This window comes from Cottoperca gobio, chromosome 15, assembly GCF_900634415.1.
Source record: "Cottoperca gobio chromosome 15, fCotGob3.1, whole genome shotgun sequence".
In the NCBI taxonomy this organism is placed as follows: Eukaryota; Metazoa; Chordata; class Actinopteri; order Perciformes; family Bovichtidae; genus Cottoperca; species Cottoperca gobio.
This window is the reverse complement of record NC_041369.1, coordinates 708753-727802: the sequence shown is the minus strand read 5'-3', so window position 1 is coordinate 727802 and position 19050 is coordinate 708753. Positions and strand designations below refer to the sequence as shown.

The window sequence follows — 19050 nt, the reverse complement described above, 5'->3', positions numbered from 1 at the left end:
AATTCTATTTGACATTGAGACATTATGTATTTGTTAATCAAATAAATTTGGCAACAAGAGAAATAAGGTTGGCTATGCAGAATAAACAAGAGCCTCGCACAGGGAAGGCAACACATCTATTTGACAGAAAGATGTAGGAAATATGCTCATGATTGTTCGACTGAATTTTTTCTAAGAAAAAAGGAGGCCTTTGTGTATGCCTTTCTTTAGCTTGTGAGCGAGACATTTGCAGTTTTGTTCCGGAGTGAGGATAAGATGGGCCAGGAGAACAACAAATGGATTAGTGCAGCAGTAATGTGGTGAGACAGTAATGAAACAAAGAACCGTTGTTCTGCTGTTGTTTGTTTCAGGTGACAAAAAAAAAAGATGGCTACACCCATACTTTTGACTGAGCTCTTTGACTATTTAATGAGAAGCACTAACAACAGTCACTTCAAGTGGAGGCTCTGCCTCAGGGGGGCTCCTGGGTATATGTCTGAGAGGTAGTAGAGCCTGAAAAGCCAGTGAAGCTTTCAATTTACCAGTAGATTTGCTTTCTAAACATTACCTATGGTCATGTATATGTATATATATATATATATATATATATATATATATATATATATGTATATGTATATATATATATATATATATATATATATATATATATATATATATATATATAACATATATGCATATACATATATACATATTACAATATATATATATATAAATTATATATACAGTTTGAACTGAATGTTGTTTCCTCGCTGCAGACGGCTTGCTGGAGGTGATCCAGAATGGGAAGCTGCTGGGGGAGATGCGTCCTGGCACTGCGTTTGGAGAACTGGCCATATTGTACAACTGTAAGAGAACAGCCACCATCAAAGGTGAGGGACTGCAGTGTTTCCCTTTAAATAAGACCACCATGTAATCACCTTTAGGATTACATACGTATACATACACTCCCTGGTGCTTAAGTGTGTATCGTAGGGTGTAAGTGTTTGACAACCATATCCATATCACGTATAAGACACCTGCTGGCTGTATGGTACATAAGGAGATGAGTATTCACAGAGGGACTTATTAAATATACCTCAAAACTAGTCATCCATGTGTCACCTACTGTACGCATATGCTGGTATTTTCATGCTTATGAGTTTTAACTGTAGCACCCAATATGGTCATTATCAAGTCTCTCGCACAAATCTACCAGGTCAAATTTGGATGAACATCCATGAATCCGTGTGCCAATGGAATGTTTAGTTCTAATCTGAGCAGTTTTAAATTGAATAATTGAATTTACATTGTAATGATGCCTTCATAGCTATTGAATAATTCAGTTGTTTTGTTGTGGCTTTAAATAATGACGTTAAGATTTAATTTTTAAATGTTTGTATTTTTGCTTTTCATTTGTTCTTGTGCAAGAATCAGAATATAAAGATTGTTTTGGGAAATTAGAATAAATAACTGTCACTATTACACATTAGACGTGATGGTTGTGAAATGGTGTGAAAACAAATGCAGCCTGTCAAAGATACCTGAAGGTTAGTTGTCTGCAATATAATTTAAGGATTATTCCACACTTTCTGCACATATGCTCTTCAATGAATAGTTAAGCAATGTGTAATTGGAATATACTGTGTCTGTGTTGTGTGTGTTAAGATGGAGTCAGGATGTGATAGCCTTGCAGCCTGGAAGCATGGGGGTACAGTGAGCCTGGCTTTGTCCAAAGTTCAAAGACATATCTACAAAATCTGCCCAGACACAAGATAACATCAGTTTTCTCATCTCACTCTTGGAAATACAGAAAACAAGCTTATCTCCTAAAATTATCAACTATTCCTCTGACATCTTCAGCATTTTGTCTGCTAACTGGATTGAATACAGTATACAGACATTTTGAAAAACAGGTTGTACATGTAATTATAAGTAGTTTAAAACTGTGCAACTGAGAACAGTTTGAATTGTTCTGCACTTTACCTGAACATAATGTGGAATGTTATAGTAGCAATACCAATCAATCAATCAATCAAAAAACTTTATTGACATTTCGAGATTATACAATGTACAATTCAAATGAAGTTTTGTTTGTCCTGGTTTACTGTAAAAGTGACTGAGTAATTGGTCATAAATATTTAAAAGTGTCATGGTGTTGATGCATAAATATAAAATAAAATGTGTACTTAAAATATAAATGTACTTTATATAAATAACATAAAATAACATTTAAGAGTTCTTAGAGTGGAGTTCACATCACATTGCTCTGGAGAGAAGTTATTTTTGGTTCAACAGTCTGACGGTTTGGGGAAAGAAACTGTTGCAGAGTCTGGTAGTTCTGCTCCTTATGCTGTTGAACCTCTTGCCAGAGGGCAGCAGGGAGAAGAGGCCGTGGTGGGGGTGTGTGGGGTCTTTTATAATGTTCTGGGCTCTGGTGAGGCAGCGTTTATTAACAGTGTCTCTGATGGAAGGAAGAGACGTCCCGATGATCCTCTCCGCTGTCCTCACCACTCTCTGCAGAGACTTCCAGTCTGAGGTGTTGCAGTTTCCAGACCAGTTAGAGATGCAACTGGTCAGTATGCTCTCTATGGTGCCTCTGTAGAATGTGGTGAGGATGGGGGGGGAGCTGTGCTCTTTTCAACCTGCGCAGAAAGTGCAGGTGCTGCTGTGCCTTTTTCACCAGCACCAAAGGTGTGAAGGGACCAGGTCAGACTGTTTGTGAGTTGCACCCCCAAGAACTTTGTGCTGTCTGTAGTCGTCACTGCTGAGCCGTTGAGGAGGAGTGGTGGGTGACAGTGCTGTTTTTTCCTGAAGTCAACAATGATCTATTTTGTTTAGTCAACATTCAGGATCAGGTTGTGGGTGTGACACCAGTCTGTCAGATGTTTCACCTCCTCCCTGTAGGCCAGTTCATTGTTGAGTGAGATAACAAGTGCCAAAAGAAAAGCGGATTTGAAATTGTACCAAATTCATTTTCTAATTAATTTGTTGGCCAATCAGTGTCATTTATGTTGTCTAATAAGCCAGTTTATTTAGAAGGGCCCTGAACTACCCTCCACAGGGACGATAAAGTAAAAGGTTGAATGGTTTCATTCTCATGCAGCTGTGTCCCAGTCTCATATCTGGGCTCTGGACCGCCAGACCTTCCAGACCATCATGATGCAGACCACACAGGCCAGACATGAGGAGTACTTCAGCTTTCTGTGCAGGTACAAACACAACTGAGAGGCTCTGTGTGTCTTCTTTCAACTAGTCCAGGTAAAGTAGGGGCACCTAATTTGAGCGGCCCATCTTTAAACCGCACACCTGTAAACTGCATCTTGCTCAGACGCAGACACACAAGGTGAAAACAATACAAGCAGTGCGGTTGCGGCTGGTAAAAAGTTACAAAAAATGTCTTAGTTTCATATTGACAGATATTGAGTTCTAACTTTTGTAATAAATCTAATTGTTATTAAAATTATTATTACAAGTCATACATTCTAGTAGCATTTTATTGGCAGTCAATAAAATGCATCATAAAGTTTTATTACATTTTTAACTCTAAATTGACTAAATACTAAATTTGACAAATGACTATTTTTTGCAGTTTTAATGTATATAATCAACTCCAGCACCAATAACAAATGTGTGTATTTGTTTCTCTGTAAGTGTGTCTCTGCTCCGAGGACTGCCTGAGGAGAAACTAGCCAAGGTTGTTGATTGTCTTGAAGTGGTGAGTATTTCCCACAACACCACAGTTAATGCTTATGATCTTTTTGCATTTTATCCAGTTCCATACAGTGTCTGTTTCTGACTAAATAGTTTCAGATTGCATCTTAGTGGACAAGAGAATAACTGACCTATCTTTTCAGGACTATTTTGAAAAAGGCGAGTATATTATTCGAGAGGGTGAAGAAGGGAATACTTTCTTTATTATCGCAAAAGGAGAGGTGAGATATCTGCCCAAGCTTGTATTATTTTTTTCTTCTTCTTTGAAAGCAAATATTTCGTTGGAGCCTGTACAAAGAGGGTTGGAGTCTGCTGTGGATAGTATAAACCACAAGGCCTTTCTCAATCTGCATTCTAGACATGTCATTAGTCAAAGCAAAAACACTTCCAAAAAAGATATAACCCTGCTAAAAAATATTATTTATAATCATACAACTCTGCAATTCAAAGTGCTTTACAGGTGAATAGGTAAAAGAAACATAGAACAATACAATAAAACAGATGAGAATAAAAGATTTAAAAGTGCATTAGATCAGCTTAGAGAACATAGAAGTAGAGTGCATTGACTCAGTTAACAAAAAGCATCTGATCAGTTAGGTTTTACGTCTACATTTGAAGCTCGCTACAGTTGGTGCACTTTTAATACCAAGTTGGGTCCAAAGCTGAGCAGCATAGCAGCTTAAAGCTGCTTCACCATGTTTAGTTCTGACGGTAGGTATTATTAAGAGATTTCTCTCCTGAGAGGTCGAGCAGGTGTGTACTTCTGAAACATATCTGAAAGGTAGTTTGATCCAGCTTCATTTTATGATTTTATAAATGAGCAGCTGTGCTATAAAGTTAATTATGTGACTTACTGGAAGCCAGTGTAGGGACTTGAGAGTAATGGTTGTTATTGGTTCTTTTTATTATTCATAAGAACTCTAGCTGCTGCATTTCGTACAAGTGGAAGCAGTTTGAAGTTGTCAACCTTGCTGGAAATAAAAGCATGAATGACTTTTTCTAAATCATGATTTAACATAAGTCCTCTAGGTTTGGCTAAATTTTTTGATATAAGGAAACCGTTTTAGTTATTGTTTTCACATGATTAATCAATCAATTAAACAGTGTTCTTCACTTTAAGTCCTTTTGTGTCAAGTCTCTCCTAATTTTTCCCAAATAAGATTATTTCAGTTTTGTCTTTATTCAGCCAAAGAATATAATGAGAGTGTTTCAGTGCTATGATTAGCATGAAAGTCATACAATTACCCATTTAATGTTAAGAAGGCAGTCAAAGGAGAAAAACAACGGGACCATTTGAAAAATGAAAAGGAAATAGAACTCCAGTAAAATAAAATGTTTATTTAATTTTAAAAACCCAGTCACTTCAATACAAACAGAGATTTAATTTAACCAAACAGTGGTCATTAGAGTATATAGATGCATGTTGGCAACTTAGTCAAAACCAATTACATATAAAAAGATACACATTTCAGGGAATTATCCAAAGCGTGTATACTGACTGACTGACTGACTGTAAGTCCAGCAGCAAAAGACTGATCGTCTCAATTGTATGATGCCTATTATAAAACAACAGCAGACAGCACTGATTTAAACCGTAGTTGTTGCTGTGCCTCATTTTAATGTTTTCTATCTCTAGGTCATAGTCACTCAAAGCACAGAGGGGTTGGTTGAACCGCAGGAAATCAAGACATTGGGAGTTGGAGACTACTTTGGAGAAAAAGCTCTCATCAGGTGCAAACAACAGACAGAGGGCTGAGGACAAAGTGTAGAAATGTAAAATCCAACACAATTTACAAACACATATAATATTGTATTTCAATGATTTTTGTTTATCTGTGATAAATTTGATCACATTAGATGGCCCAATAATAATAATGTTATAAAAACTTCCCTCAGACTTTTCCACCTGGCAGAAAACAAGGCTTTGTTTAACAGTTGGGCATTTTAGAGGAAAGGTCAAATAATGGGGTACAGTACTGAGAAATATAACTGAATTTTGTGTTAGAAACACTGACATTCATCAAAACCTATAAAGTAATTGCAGTACAACACATTTCACAGGAACAATATACCACAAATGTGGGGTTCAAAAAGGTAAATAAAAGAGCTTTATGATGGGGCGGTTATTGTAAATTATAAAACGGACATGTCAAATCAAGCAATCTGATTGGTTCTTAGCCTTGGTATAATGAGATTATATCACGGGTAGAATTGTAGTTACTTTTCACAACAAGTCAGTATCCCTCCGCGTCTGAGAAAAAGCTACAACCGTTACAGCTGTTAAATTACGTCCGTTAAGAAACAAACTTACAAAGCTTTACTATGGAGGAGTGGATTGATCAGTGCCTATCTCCAGAGAAAAAAGCCCCTACAAGACAACATGCAGAGCTACGTGAAGAGCAGGTAGACCAAATGGAAAAAAACCCAAACGAACAGAACACCGCGCTAGCTGCTAGTGTTGTTGCATAGCAACCACCTCGCACTATGTTTTGTGCAGAAGGCAACGGAGGGACTATTTTATTTTTAACATCATTATTTAATAATAAAAACTATTTAAATTGGAGTGTGTATTTTTCTTTCATATTGCCACACTTGGTAACCGTTTTATAAAAGCAATAGCTCACTTCAGACCGTGATATATGGTCATTATATCACAGTTAAGGGTGTTGTACCACGCCCCTTAACTGTGATATAATGACCATATACCACGGCGTGAGCTATTGCTTAAACATACAATATGCTGTGTAGAATATTTTCCCAATATGATGACAGGGTATTCGACAATGCTTTTGTATAGTAATGTAGTTAGGAGTAGTGGTAAGAGGATACAAAAAGGATGCAGATCTTGCAGTAATGAATGAAACACCAACTGATTATGAAGTACAGTAACACACTTTGTTTTTCAGAAATGTACTCATTATTTTCCAGAAATACGTAATTATGTCACTGCATCCTGTCACTTCATCCTGTCCCAGCATCTTGTCTCTGCATCCTGTCACTGGATCCTCTTACTGCATCTTGTCTCTGTGTCTTGTCTCTGCGTCCTGTCTCTGCATCCTGTCCCTGCATCCTCTTACTGCATCCTGTCACTGCAACCTGTCACTACATATTGTGCCTGCATCCTGTCGCTGCATCCTGTCACTGCATCCTGTTCCTGTGTCCTATCTCTGCATGCTGTCACTGCACCCTCTCACTGCATCATGTCCCTGTGTCCTGTCTCTGCATTATCTCACTGCATTATCTTACTGCATCCTGTCACTGCATCCACTTTCTGCATCATGTCACTGCATCCTGTCTCTGCATCATGTCACTGCATCCTGTCACTGCATCATGTCTCTGCATCCTGTCACTGCATCCTGTCTCCGCATTCTGTCACTGTATCATCCTACTACATCCTGTCACTGCATCATCTTACTTTATCCTGTCTCTGCATCCTCTTACTACATCCTGTCAGTGCATCTTACTTTATCCTGTCCTGCATTCTGTCTCTGCATCATGTCTCTGCATCTGTCTCTGAACTATACGTTTATGTTTACAGTGAGGATGTTCGCTCAGCCAACATCATCTGCAATGAGAACGACACACACTGCCTGGTGGTGGACAGAGAGTGAGTAGCTGCTGTGTATGTTATTATGTACAGCTGGACTCATAAAGACCATCCTCAAAAGTAAATAAGTATTTTTGTAATACAATAAACTATATTCTTTATACATATTACGAGAAGATGTGTCATTAGGTCAAGCAGTCAGGGAAAAGTTCATAAACACATATTTCTTTATAGAAAATAACAAAATGAAACCAGAAATAAAGAAATACTATAACCTGCTTTATATAATTAAAAGCAAACCTGTGCTTATAAATGGCAGTGGATGCACCACACACACACACACACACGCGCGCACGCACGTACGCACACACTCACTCACACACACAAAACAAGGTTGTTCATGTCTTTGCCCCCTGCCTCCCCCTCTCTAGCAATTTCAACCAAATGGTGGGAACTTATGAGGAACTTCAGGCTTACCTGAAGGAATATGTGGATGAGCTTTCCAGGACTGATGAGAGGAGAAATGCCCTGTAAGTGCACAATGACAGAGTCAGTCTAGGCCTAAAAAGCAAACAGGGCCCAAATGTAACCATATGTCCCTTGTTATTCATATCCAAGGCCACACTCGCCTCAAATTGACTCTGCAGAGGGCCAGGAACTGAGGAGGCTGAGAGAGAAGATTTATCTCCTTCCGTTCCAGGAGCTGGAGGTCATAGCTACACTGGGCATGGGAGGATTTGGACGAGTGGAGCTAGTGAGCTGCACTAAATTATTAGTCATTATACTGGAACTTCTTTAGCTGGATTGTTTTTACTGTTGATATGTTTGTCTTGCAAACTGATCTTGTTGTTTATTAAAACTGACTAATATGTTCATCATCTCTTTGAGCAAAAACATTACCAAGGTAGCAAATGCACAAAAAATAAGTATACTGAAAAATATATCTGCAAAAATAAAGAGGCAGTGTTTGTGACCTCATCCTTCAGTTGGGTCAGTGGATATGTTAGTGTGAGGGATAAAACATCTGATCTACTTCATGGAACATAAGGACAATAATGTAATGTCGCTTTAATCATCCTAGAAAGTCATTATAAAAGCCTGAGATATCTTCACTACAATCAGAGGGTTTTTTTCAGGTGGCCATTAAGCTGCCTTCACATGATGGGAAATGTTCTCTGCAGTCACCACACAGAGCCTGGCGGTGGAGGCAGCTAGTTTTAGTTGCGTTTCTATGGTTACCTCCCCTGCTTGTCTGTGCCGCTTCAATCAGCTGTTATCTTATTGGTTGCACTTTGAAAAGTCAGCGGCAATTGAGGTCAAAGTTTAAATAATTTACACTTTGAGGTCAGCACTCGGTGGCAATTTTAAACATTGCGCCACACTAGCGGCATGCATCTCTCCACAGGAAAACAAAGGCACAGCCAGCGCAGAGCTGTTACCGCTGATCATGTAAAAGCAGCTTTAGAGAAACTGCAGTTTCTATAACAGCAGCCTCAACATTTGATTTTTTTTAATGAACAATATTTTTATATAAAGACATTAAGTCAATGATAAGTAGGTGTTTGTGTGTAATGTTTAATATAGATTTCCAGTGTCCCTCAGGCAGCTTTTCTCAATCCTTTGCTCTCTGCTGTTTCTCAGGTAAAGCTAAAGGATGAGGACTCCACCTTTGCTCTGAAGTGCATTAAGAAGAAGCACATTGTGGACACCAGACAGCAGGAGCACATCTACTCTGAGAAAAACATCCTTCAGCAAACAAACTCAGTGTTTATCATCAGGTGTGTGTGGGCCATATACATCATTACACACTCCGGTGTCTTTGTTTCATAAAGAGAAGGAACCACATCATGAGAACATCGTGTTCGGATATTTAGTTGTTTTACGTAATCTGAGCTAGTGGAAGCATGTAGATGTTGAAAAGAAGAGGCTAGAGAATGGATGTGTTAGCCAACACAATCCTCATGTATTCTTTAAGGAGAAGATGAAATGAGGGCTGTGTTAGTTTCTCTGTGGAGTTGCTAAGGAGCCTGCTGGGAGAATGCTCCTGACCCGGGTCCCACCACCTTACTGAGATTTATCTGGACTATGACTTTACAGAACAAAGACCTTGTGCAAGCAGTCTGTTGACAGTCATTCAAAGGGAAAAGTTCAGCCAAAATGTGATGTTCACTCTCCCACTTCACTAATACAACTCTCCTCATACCTCCTTCACAGTTTATACTTTGTTAGTTCAGAGGTTTTGTATGAGGTCTCTGTGTTAAAGGAAATCTAAGTATGCACATTCTTTTAAATTCCAGTGTTCATGTGCTGTAAAGTTCAGAGAACAAGATATTTTAGAGCCTACAGCAAAGCTTTTCTCTGAAGAGCTGCAGTATCTGCAATGTTATCTGCAGTGCTTCACTTCTTAGGGGGCCCTTTGTAGGCCAATAGAAGTGCATCATAGGCATGTTGTCGGTAGACTAGCATTATTATATTTTCAGCTTTGCATTATCAGTTTAGTTCAATAATTCAAGATTTAAAGGCTTTATTGTCATATGCACATACAGGGTAGTTTTTGGCAATGAAGATCTTAAGTACCAGGCTCCTCCAACAATGCAACATACAGTATACTTTAAAAAAGTCAAAGTAAAACAATAAAATAGTGCAATAAACATAAGCAAGAGACATAATGGTGCAAGTAAAATGCAGGAATAATTCAAATATATACATATAAAATAATATAAGATAAAACAGAATATAGAATAAATGCTGTACAGTAGAATAAATACTGTATACTGTAATAATATATAACTATGTGGATGTGTGTAATAAACAGGTATATGAAGTATAAACGTGTAGTGACACTTCACAGAGTTCAGGAGTTCAACAGTCTTATGACCTGTGGGATAAAACTGTCCCTGAGTCTGCTGCTCTTGGCCCGGAGGCTGCGGTACCGTCTGCCAGCCGGTAGCAGACTCAGGGACAGTTTGTTGCTGAGGTGATGGGAGTCTTTAATGGTGATGGGGTCTTTAATGAGCCTACATCAATACCAATACAAAGCATGAATGCAGTGCTGCTGGAAGTGCACAACCAATGTACAGCTTATTACTAGGGACTATCACTTTTTTATTTATGTTGTGTTATTGTTACCATGCTAGCAGGAGGATTAGGTTGTGTTTTTAATGTGGACCATTAATTAAGAAAGAGTCTCTTGTCTGTTGTCTCTTGTGTTGTCTCCTGTCTGTCCATGTATTTCAGGTTATTCCGAACATTTCGGGATGATAAGTTTGTCTACATGCTGCTGGAGGCTTGTCTTGGTGGAGAGCTGTGGACTGTGCTGCGGGACATGTGAGTGTAGGTCCTTTTGCTACATACATAACAACTACAAATAAAAACATCCAGAAATCGATATTTAAAGAGTAACTTAAAGCAGTGGTCCCCAACCACCGGTCCGCGGACCAGTACCAGTCCATGGGTCATTTGGTACCAGGCCGCACAAAAAGATTGAATAAAAAGTTTTTTATTTTGCAAGGTTTTACTTTGAAAAATCACCGGATACATCTGTCTGTCAGTCTGTGTCTCGACACATGTCAAGACGCTCGTCTGTCACGTGATACTTTACTTCAAAAAAGACAACATCAGGAGTACACCTGTAGCGATAAACACCTCAATACGTGTTTATCGCTACATGCGCCGCTCTGCATAATATACTTAAGAAATAGCTCACGACAGGCTGTGGTATATGGTCATTATATCACAGTTAAAGGGCGTGGTACAACCCCCTTAACTGTGATATAATGACCATATATCACGGTCTGAAGTGAGCTATTGCTTTTATAAAACGGTTACCAAGTGTGGCAATATGAAAGAAAAATACATACTCCAATTTAAATAGTTTTTATTATTAAATAATGATGTTAAAAATAAAATAGTCCCTCTGTTGCCTTCTGCACAAAACATAGTGTGAGGTGGTTGCTATGCAACAACACTAACAGCTAGCGAACATATTAGACAGACAACGTTGATCGATTATTTGAAATCTTCACGTAGCTCTGCATGTCGTCTTTCTGTTTTATAAAGGCTCGCAAATGAGGCAACGAAGCCTTCATAACGCCGGCACCCGGCATGAAAAGACAAGCCCTTGGAGTTGTTTTAAAGAAAAAAACATGAACAAGAAGGACATAAACAATTACTGATGGTCACCACATCAACACATGCGAGTGCACTGAGAGCATCATACTTAGTGACTAACCGTGTCGCTAAGGCGAAGAAACCTTTTACTATTGGTGAAGAATTGATACTCCTATATTGGACCGGCTCGTTGCAGAGACACAAGCTCAGGGCTCCCACTAATTCAGTGTAATGGTGAGTTTTTTATGCACTTTACATTTGTTTGTATGCCCCCCCTTAAACAATGTTAATTGTATCTAGTACTCAACTCCCTAGGCTCTCTATGGTAACAGAAACGTTTTCTAAATGTGCCCATGCATGGACAACAAAGAAAAGGTTTTGCAAAAATTGTTGTGTTTGGATTTTCATGAGCCTATGAATGGATGCAAGACACTTGGATAGTTCAGACATTTCATAATCTTTTTTGCTGTCTTCAGCTGCCATCAAATTCTGTTTGCAGTGATATGCTTTTATTTTTTTGGGTGCTTCACTCTCATTGATCATTTGATAGAAAACTCTACTGGGGCCATGAGAGCCTAGGGAGGTGAGTACTGTATACAATTTATATTGTTTTTTGGGTGAACTAATCCTTTTAAAACAGACTGTGTTTCCAGTCTGTTGCACGCATAGATTGTATATAAAGATGGACGACATGACAGCTCAACTAAAGTGAAGCCAAAACATCTCGATCGCCCCCTAGTGGCTGGCTGCAGTGTAAGTCTTAAATCCGGCCCCCTCCATAGAGGTGGTCAAAGTAAAAACTCAAAGTACATGGCAAATACATTTTTCTTCTGACATTTTAGGTAGTTTTCATCACGCTGATGTATGTGAACTGTTTTTTTATGTTTAGTTTAATTTAATAAATTATTTGATGTTATAAAAAAAGGGGGTAAGCTGTGATTGACAGCTGCTCTGAGTGAAGTAATTGCGGGGCTGGAGGCTCTCAACTGTACATATTGAGAAACAGTGATGTAAAGATATAAAGATATTTAAAGGAGCGTCTGTATATAAAGATCTTCACATATAGACCTCTATATACACAGTCTATGGTTGCACCTGTAAGCACTGTCAACACTGAGGTCACAGTGGACTGACACACCTTAGAGTACATTCCTACATGACTGCAGTAAGGTGAGAAGTTGAGGTTCCACCTGCTGATCTTTAACCTCTTAGAAAGTGCGGGCTGCCAGCGGGCCCAGCAGGTGTTTTATTGCGCCTGTACATGGACATTTTTCAATTCTGAAAAAAAACATTTTTGTTTTTTGATTTTTGGAAAGCTTAGAATCTTGTCAATTTTAATATGGAGGTGAAAATCACAACAGCGGCACAATCAGCTCCTCAAACTAGCAAGTACACTAAAAATCAAAATCATAACTTTGAGCCAACTTACCTATAAAGCCTCATAAATATCCTCTTTTCAGCAATATTTTGAAAAAGATAGGCATTGCCAGAGGTCCACACGTTCGTTTCCGGGAAAAAGATATCCACTGTGAACATCGTCACATCGATAAAAGTCCATGAACAGGTGTTGCAATCTGTGAAATCAGCTGCTCGATTTTTACATTGTGTGATCATAAACAGTCATAACTTAATATCTCATGCGCTCATCACGGTACAGACACATCCTGGTTTTAGCGCGGGCTCTTAGCGTTAGATTGACACTTCATTTGAGCCAATCGGAGCTTCGATGGGTCTTTTACAACCTTCATGAGCCAATGAGTGTCAACTTCATAAGAAAGTGCCCACCCACTTCTTTTGTTACAAACTGACCCTGGAACAGCTCAGCGTCCTGGTGGCGCGCGCATCGTAAAGGAAATGTGCGCCTCTTTCGTTAGATACGTCACTTCCCATGGTTTGTTTTTTCAAAATAAAATGTATTTCCAAAATAATATTTATTATTTATTGTACAAAAAAAATACAAAAAAACATACAAATATTAGAAAAAAAATGTCTTTATACTTCACTTACTCCGTGCGATTACTACTAACAGGTAATATGGGTCTATAATAGTTATTTATAAAAAATAAAAAAAAAGATTAATAAATATTATAATATGTACATGTACATGTACATATTGCACAGTTGGTGTACGCCTGGTGTTACTCTTAGACAAACCTGTCTAATAAATTAAGTTTTTATCCCTTTTTATCTGAAATTTGGTGGTGAACTTGATAACACTTGGTTCTATGTTTCTATTATGTATTTCAGCTCTGGACTACCAGTTATACCCATCTTCAGACATTTTTTTCAACAACAAACTTCAGACGTGTATTTTCTTCAAATTCAGTATATTCAGACCACTATTACTCAGTGCCAGAAGCACTTGGAGTGATTCTTCACTGTTTTGCAAGAACAATAAGAGAGTTATCTTTTCAATGAGACCAAAATCATGCAGCTGGTGCAAATGGTTGAAGAGCAGCTTTCAATTTACTTTGGGTATGTCGTTTGTAGGTATTTTCGAAAAAATTCGCCCACTCCCTATTAAACTGAACTTAGAATTTCCATTGCTTTGGCAGGTTTTAACGGCAGTAAAGGTAGGTTCGGACAATTGCTAAGAACTCCTGTTTATAGACCTGATCATAAGTACATAATATATAACATAATTTAACATATGTGTAGAAGCCTAATGATGCACCAGTTGGTTTGGAAATCAAGTTGTACCTTTGCAGTAGAACACTGGCATGCTGCAACACTAAACTATAAACCTCGGCAAATTAAGAGCAGGAAGAAATAAAGGGACCACTGTTTTTACAATCTACTCTAATTGGAAGCTGACATAAGTCAAGTTCCCATCCAAATGTAGTCCAAATTATAATTACATTTCCAGACAATCTGCAAAACAAAATGCAAATGAATGCACATTTTCATCTACTACTTTGATTCTACATTAAACTATTGCAGAATTCGACACACATTATGAGGTCATATGGGGCAGTTAGCAGTAGCTCAGTCGGGACTCGGGATCACCTGATCAAGTCTCCGTACAAGTGTGGAGTGTGGATTGGTAGCCAGAGAGGTGCCAGTTCACCTCCTGGGCACTGCTGAGGTGCCCTTGAGCAAGGCACCAAACCTCAAAACTGCTCGCAGTGCCTGTGGGCAGCCCCCTCGCTCTGACATCTCTCCATCAATGCATATAAAGGTCCTGTTTGTTTGTGTGTAATGTATAAAATAAAAAGAGTGAAGAAATTGAATCTCCTCTCGGGGATCAATGAAGTATGTGTTCTTTTTCTTCTTAAAAGAGCTCAAGTTAAATTAATGTGAAGAAGATTATAGTGTCCTCATCGTTCCATACAGATCTGAGGTTTTTGTCTCTTTAGTGGAGCAGTAGCTTTAGTGCATCAGGATTTAGCCTTTCCATTGCACATTGTCGCATTTTCTTCATATCAATACACAAACTTTTCTATCTCAGCAAAGCATAAAAAGGTTTTTGCCTTATTTACAAAATAAAGTCTTGATAGAGATGGTATGCACGTGACGTCACCATAGGCGGAAGTCACTGCTATTAAGCCCACTGAGTGTCAGCGTTAGCGGTCATTTTGAATGTTGCAAAAACACAAAAAAACTCAAAAATGGGAAAGAGCTGCAAAAGTACAAAATTCAGATACATTATAACTCACAAAGTACACAGACAAAACAATTGTCGTTTGCTAGTCAAGTTTTTACCACATGAACAACATGCTAACGTTATTAGCAGAAGCCTATAGCATTTTACCTTGCATAAATTAGCCTAGAGGTAGCGAACGTGTCCTCTACTTGTAGCTTAACAAATGTTTTTTTGCACATTTTTCTTATTCACTGCTGGATGGTTACTGCATGCACGTTTTTCCACAATGTTAAAAAAAGCAGCTAAAACTTCTGTAGTGAGAGCAACAACATGCTTATGATTCCTCACCACATGTAAATTTCCACCACTGGTTCTTTGGTAAATTGTAAGGATCACTGTCGAGTCCAACTGCCTTTAATTTAACCAGATAATTGTTTGTTTTACTCCCATTTTTGCAGGATGTTGTTTTGACCTTTTGCCACTCAATATGACTGAGGGGGAGTGTTCCGGTGGTAAAGTGAGCGCATACCCTCTATTGAAAATCCACATAAAAGCTAGTGGATAGAAATGCACTCTATGTAGGATACCTCTTGACAGATACCTCGAGATAGTGCTACATTCAAGATGGGCCATTAGACTGTGGATGAGTTGGCAAAATAGCTCAAACCAACCCCCAATTCTCAACAGAATCTATAAGTTGCTTTGAACAAACAAAATGTATACAACATTAAGTGTGGAAGCAGACCATGTGATTGCCTGGGTTGCCCCATTGATTTAGTGGTTAAGAAGCCGAACATGAACTGCAACATCTGCAGTCTGCAGTAGTCGGCTCTGTGCATATTTATTGGATTCCATTAATTTGTTGATCTTTTCATAACCTACCAGGAGTTATTTTGATGAGCCCACAGCCAGGTTCTGTACTGGTTGTGTCTTAGAGGCCTTTGATTACCTCCACACTATGGGAATCATCTACAGAGACCTAAAACCTGAAAACCTCCTGCTGGATGCTGAGGGTTATGTCAAAATGGTAAGCAACAACATATCTGTTAGTGATGTCATTTTAAGAGTGTTATTCAATGTGTATCTGTATTATGTTTTAACATATATTCCTCTGTATTTCCTCAGGCAGATTTTGGCTTTGCTAAAAAGATTGGCCTTGGAAAGAAGACCTGGACATTCTGTGGGACTCCAGAGTATGTGGCCCCAGAAGTCATTATGAATAAAGGCCATGACTTCGGAGCTGATTGCTGGTCCTTGGGAATTCTCATATTCGAACTTCTCACTGGCAAGTAAGTCAGTAAGGTAAAATCTCTCACTATTGAGATTTGCAATTCTTGGAGAAGAAAATGTTAAAGCAAAGACATTTGTTTTTAATAGTCTTAGATTCCACATTTGATGACACCCATAGTTGGGTGAAAGGTTTGATGTGATGGTAGAGTGACGTGTCCTCAGCATAGCAGTTCAAACTAAATCAATGGTGGCATATTCTCTGACCCAGGAAAGCCAAAAAAGAGAGTGTTGTAAGATACAAAACTCAATCTTAAATGATAAATGGAAAACAGATGTATTCATTTATATTCTAATTATACTGTAATAAACTCATTTTCTTATCAACAAATTGTTAGGTGCATAACTTATAATATGACTACACATAAGAAAACTAGTTAACATCCTTGATTAATATTTGTTTTTGTTTTTGTTTGTTTTTGAGGATGTTTACTTCAGCTTGATTGCAATAATTGTGTTTGTTTACCAGTTGTGTACCCATATAGTAAAACATCTCTGACTCTTGCATTGCAGCTTTCCATGTTTTTAGAATGAGTGTGTCTTTAAAGGAATAGTTCAACATTTTAAGAAATTCTCTTATTTGGTTTCTTTCAGACAGTGAAATGTCAAGATATCAGTCTCATGTCTATATTTTAAATACAGACCTGGAGTCAAGATCAAATCAAATCAAATTTATTTGCATAGCCCAATATCACAAATTATACATTTGTCTCAGTGTGCTTCACAGACTGTACAGGTCACGACACCCTCTGTCCTTAGACCCTCGCATCGCACAAGGAAAAACTTCCTAAAAGAAACCCCAAAATTAAAGGGGGAAAAATGGAAGAAACCTCAGGGAGAGCAACTGAGGAGGGATCCCTCTCCCAGGACGGACAGACGTGCAATAGATGTCGTGTGTACAGAATAAACAACATAGTACAAATACAACATTTGACAGAAATTATGTTGTGTTGAAAAAAAAAAAAAAGAGAGAAAGATGTTGTTAGCCTTGCTTAGCATAAAGCATGGAAGCAGGTGGAAACAGCTTTCCTGGCTCTGTCCAAAGTTAAAAAATATGCATGTGACATGAGATTGATTTTGGTCTTCTAATTTCTTAGAAAGAAAGCAAATAAACATATTTACCAAAGTGGTAAACTCAATATTTGAGTCTGAATTGTTTCCTTTGCAATAAACGGGAAATCTGAAAAACAGTTTTTCTTCTAGCCCACCCTTTGCTGGCACAGACCCCATAAAGATTTACACCATGGTCCTCCACGGCATTGAAAAGGTGGACTTCCCTAAGAGAATAGGGAAGCGACCAGACGACCTCATCCGGAGACTCTGCAAGTACGGTGAATCAAAAAGCATGATCAGATATGAGGATAATAGCCTACTGCTCAGTCTGTCATTTAAACAGATAATCAGGGAATCACTGTGTAATTGGTGGTGTTGAGCAGACTAGGCAATATAATTCAGAATATTGACTGGATGGTTATGTTGCAGTTACAGTGATGTGGGTCGTATCCGCATTCGTCACATATTTGTCACAAATGTGCTAACAGCGTGTCACGTTTGGAGGCTGCTGTTATGTTTATTAAACCATGTGTTAGCAAAATGTAATCCTGGGAGTGTGTAAAGTTTCCTGGCTGTTATTAAACCAATATAAACAATTCTTTCTTTTTGTCTCAGGCTAAACCCAGTCGAGAGGCTTGGAAACAAAAAGAATGGCATCATTGACATCAAGAAACACAAGTAAGAAACTTCCAACTGTAAGGTTATCTGCTGATGTTACAAACAGAAGTGTGTGGTGTGTTGCTTATCTATCCTGCCATGGTGTTTTTTGTTGCCATTATTTTAGGTATTATTACATGTTAGAACGCTACTTAACAAATGTGTTGTTAGGGTTCTTTGGTGTCTCAGGTAGCATGGTGGTTTTCCTAACTAGTTAATGGGGTAACTGAGGGTGATTGCATGTATAATTTGTGATATTGGGATCTATAAATAAATATGATTTGATTTGATTTGATTGCTTGGTTGTAACTTGACATGTTGTTAGCTGATGATGTGAGCTGGTGGTGTAATCAATAATATAACTTGCTATAGAGAGTTTTGTTGAAGTTATGGGTGCTGGTGAAGAGGGGCAGGGCCCCAATTCAACGAAACACAAGTTACTGAGTTATTAGCCAATCTGACCTTTTTTATTTATTTATTTTTTGCCAAGGTGCAGTCAGTATAAGCAGTAGGTATAATGACGTTTCAAGCCGCAGAGTATCTGCTCTTTGCAGAGAGTAGTAATGGCAGGTTAAAGGGACGTTAGGTCAGGGTTAGAGATTGGTGTTGTCTGTCAGAGGGTTTAGTATATTTATGATGGCACAGCCTGATAACCAATGCAGGGCCTAAAGACATGTCAAACATAATTTAACAGGCTTACTGGGCCTCCAGAGAAATGCTTACCCATCTTTCAGCCCATTTTATTGTGTATTGTTTTGACAATGGTGTAAGATTTTTATATTGCTTTCATCTTATTTCAATTAGTGCTGTCTTAGGTATTTCTCCCAATAATTACTTTGTAGTTGACCAAATGGGGCTGAACTTTTTAGATAGAGAAATGCAAGGGGAAATATAAATACATGACTTTAATAATGAATAAATACATTTAAGATAAATGCTAAAAATATTATATACAGTATAAATATATCATATATCCATCCATCCATCCATCCATCCATTGTCTACTGCTTATCCGGGGTCTGGTCGCGGGGACAGCAGCTCCAGTAAGGAAGACTGCGTTAGGAACCCCAAACTTCCCTTCTCCGGGCCACATCCGCCAGCTCCAACTAAAGGATCCAGAGGC

The 19050-nt window shown here is 38.4% G+C and overlaps 1 protein-coding gene across 4 annotated transcripts in view; it reads left to right on the top strand.

Annotated features, from left to right (window-relative positions):
- prkg2l (protein kinase cGMP-dependent 2, like) overlaps window positions 1–19050 on the top strand; it is a 34565-nt gene that overhangs the window by 8034 nt on the left and 7481 nt on the right. For 2 of the 4 annotated variants that reach the window (XM_029449453.1, XM_029449452.1), the window contains exons 5-18: window positions 756–869; window positions 3083–3188; window positions 3631–3694; window positions 3834–3911; window positions 5327–5421; window positions 7229–7297; window positions 7669–7767; window positions 7856–7991; window positions 8879–9015; window positions 10475–10564; window positions 15816–15957; window positions 16056–16219; window positions 17421–17543; window positions 17886–17948. In XM_029449453.1, the coding sequence (XP_029305313.1) occupies window positions 756–869; window positions 3083–3188; window positions 3631–3694; window positions 3834–3911; window positions 5327–5421; window positions 7229–7297; window positions 7669–7767; window positions 7856–7991; window positions 8879–9015; window positions 10475–10564; window positions 15816–15957; window positions 16056–16219; window positions 17421–17543; window positions 17886–17948 (1480 nt within the window). Of the gene's footprint in view, window positions 1–755; window positions 870–3082; window positions 3189–3630; window positions 3695–3833; window positions 3912–5326; window positions 5422–7228; window positions 7298–7317; window positions 7358–7668; window positions 7768–7855; window positions 7992–8878; window positions 9016–10474; window positions 10565–15815; window positions 15958–16055; window positions 16220–17420; window positions 17549–17885; window positions 17949–19050 lie in introns of those variants that run through there. The other 2 variants (XR_003833504.1, XM_029449454.1) reach the window with 2 other exon arrangements.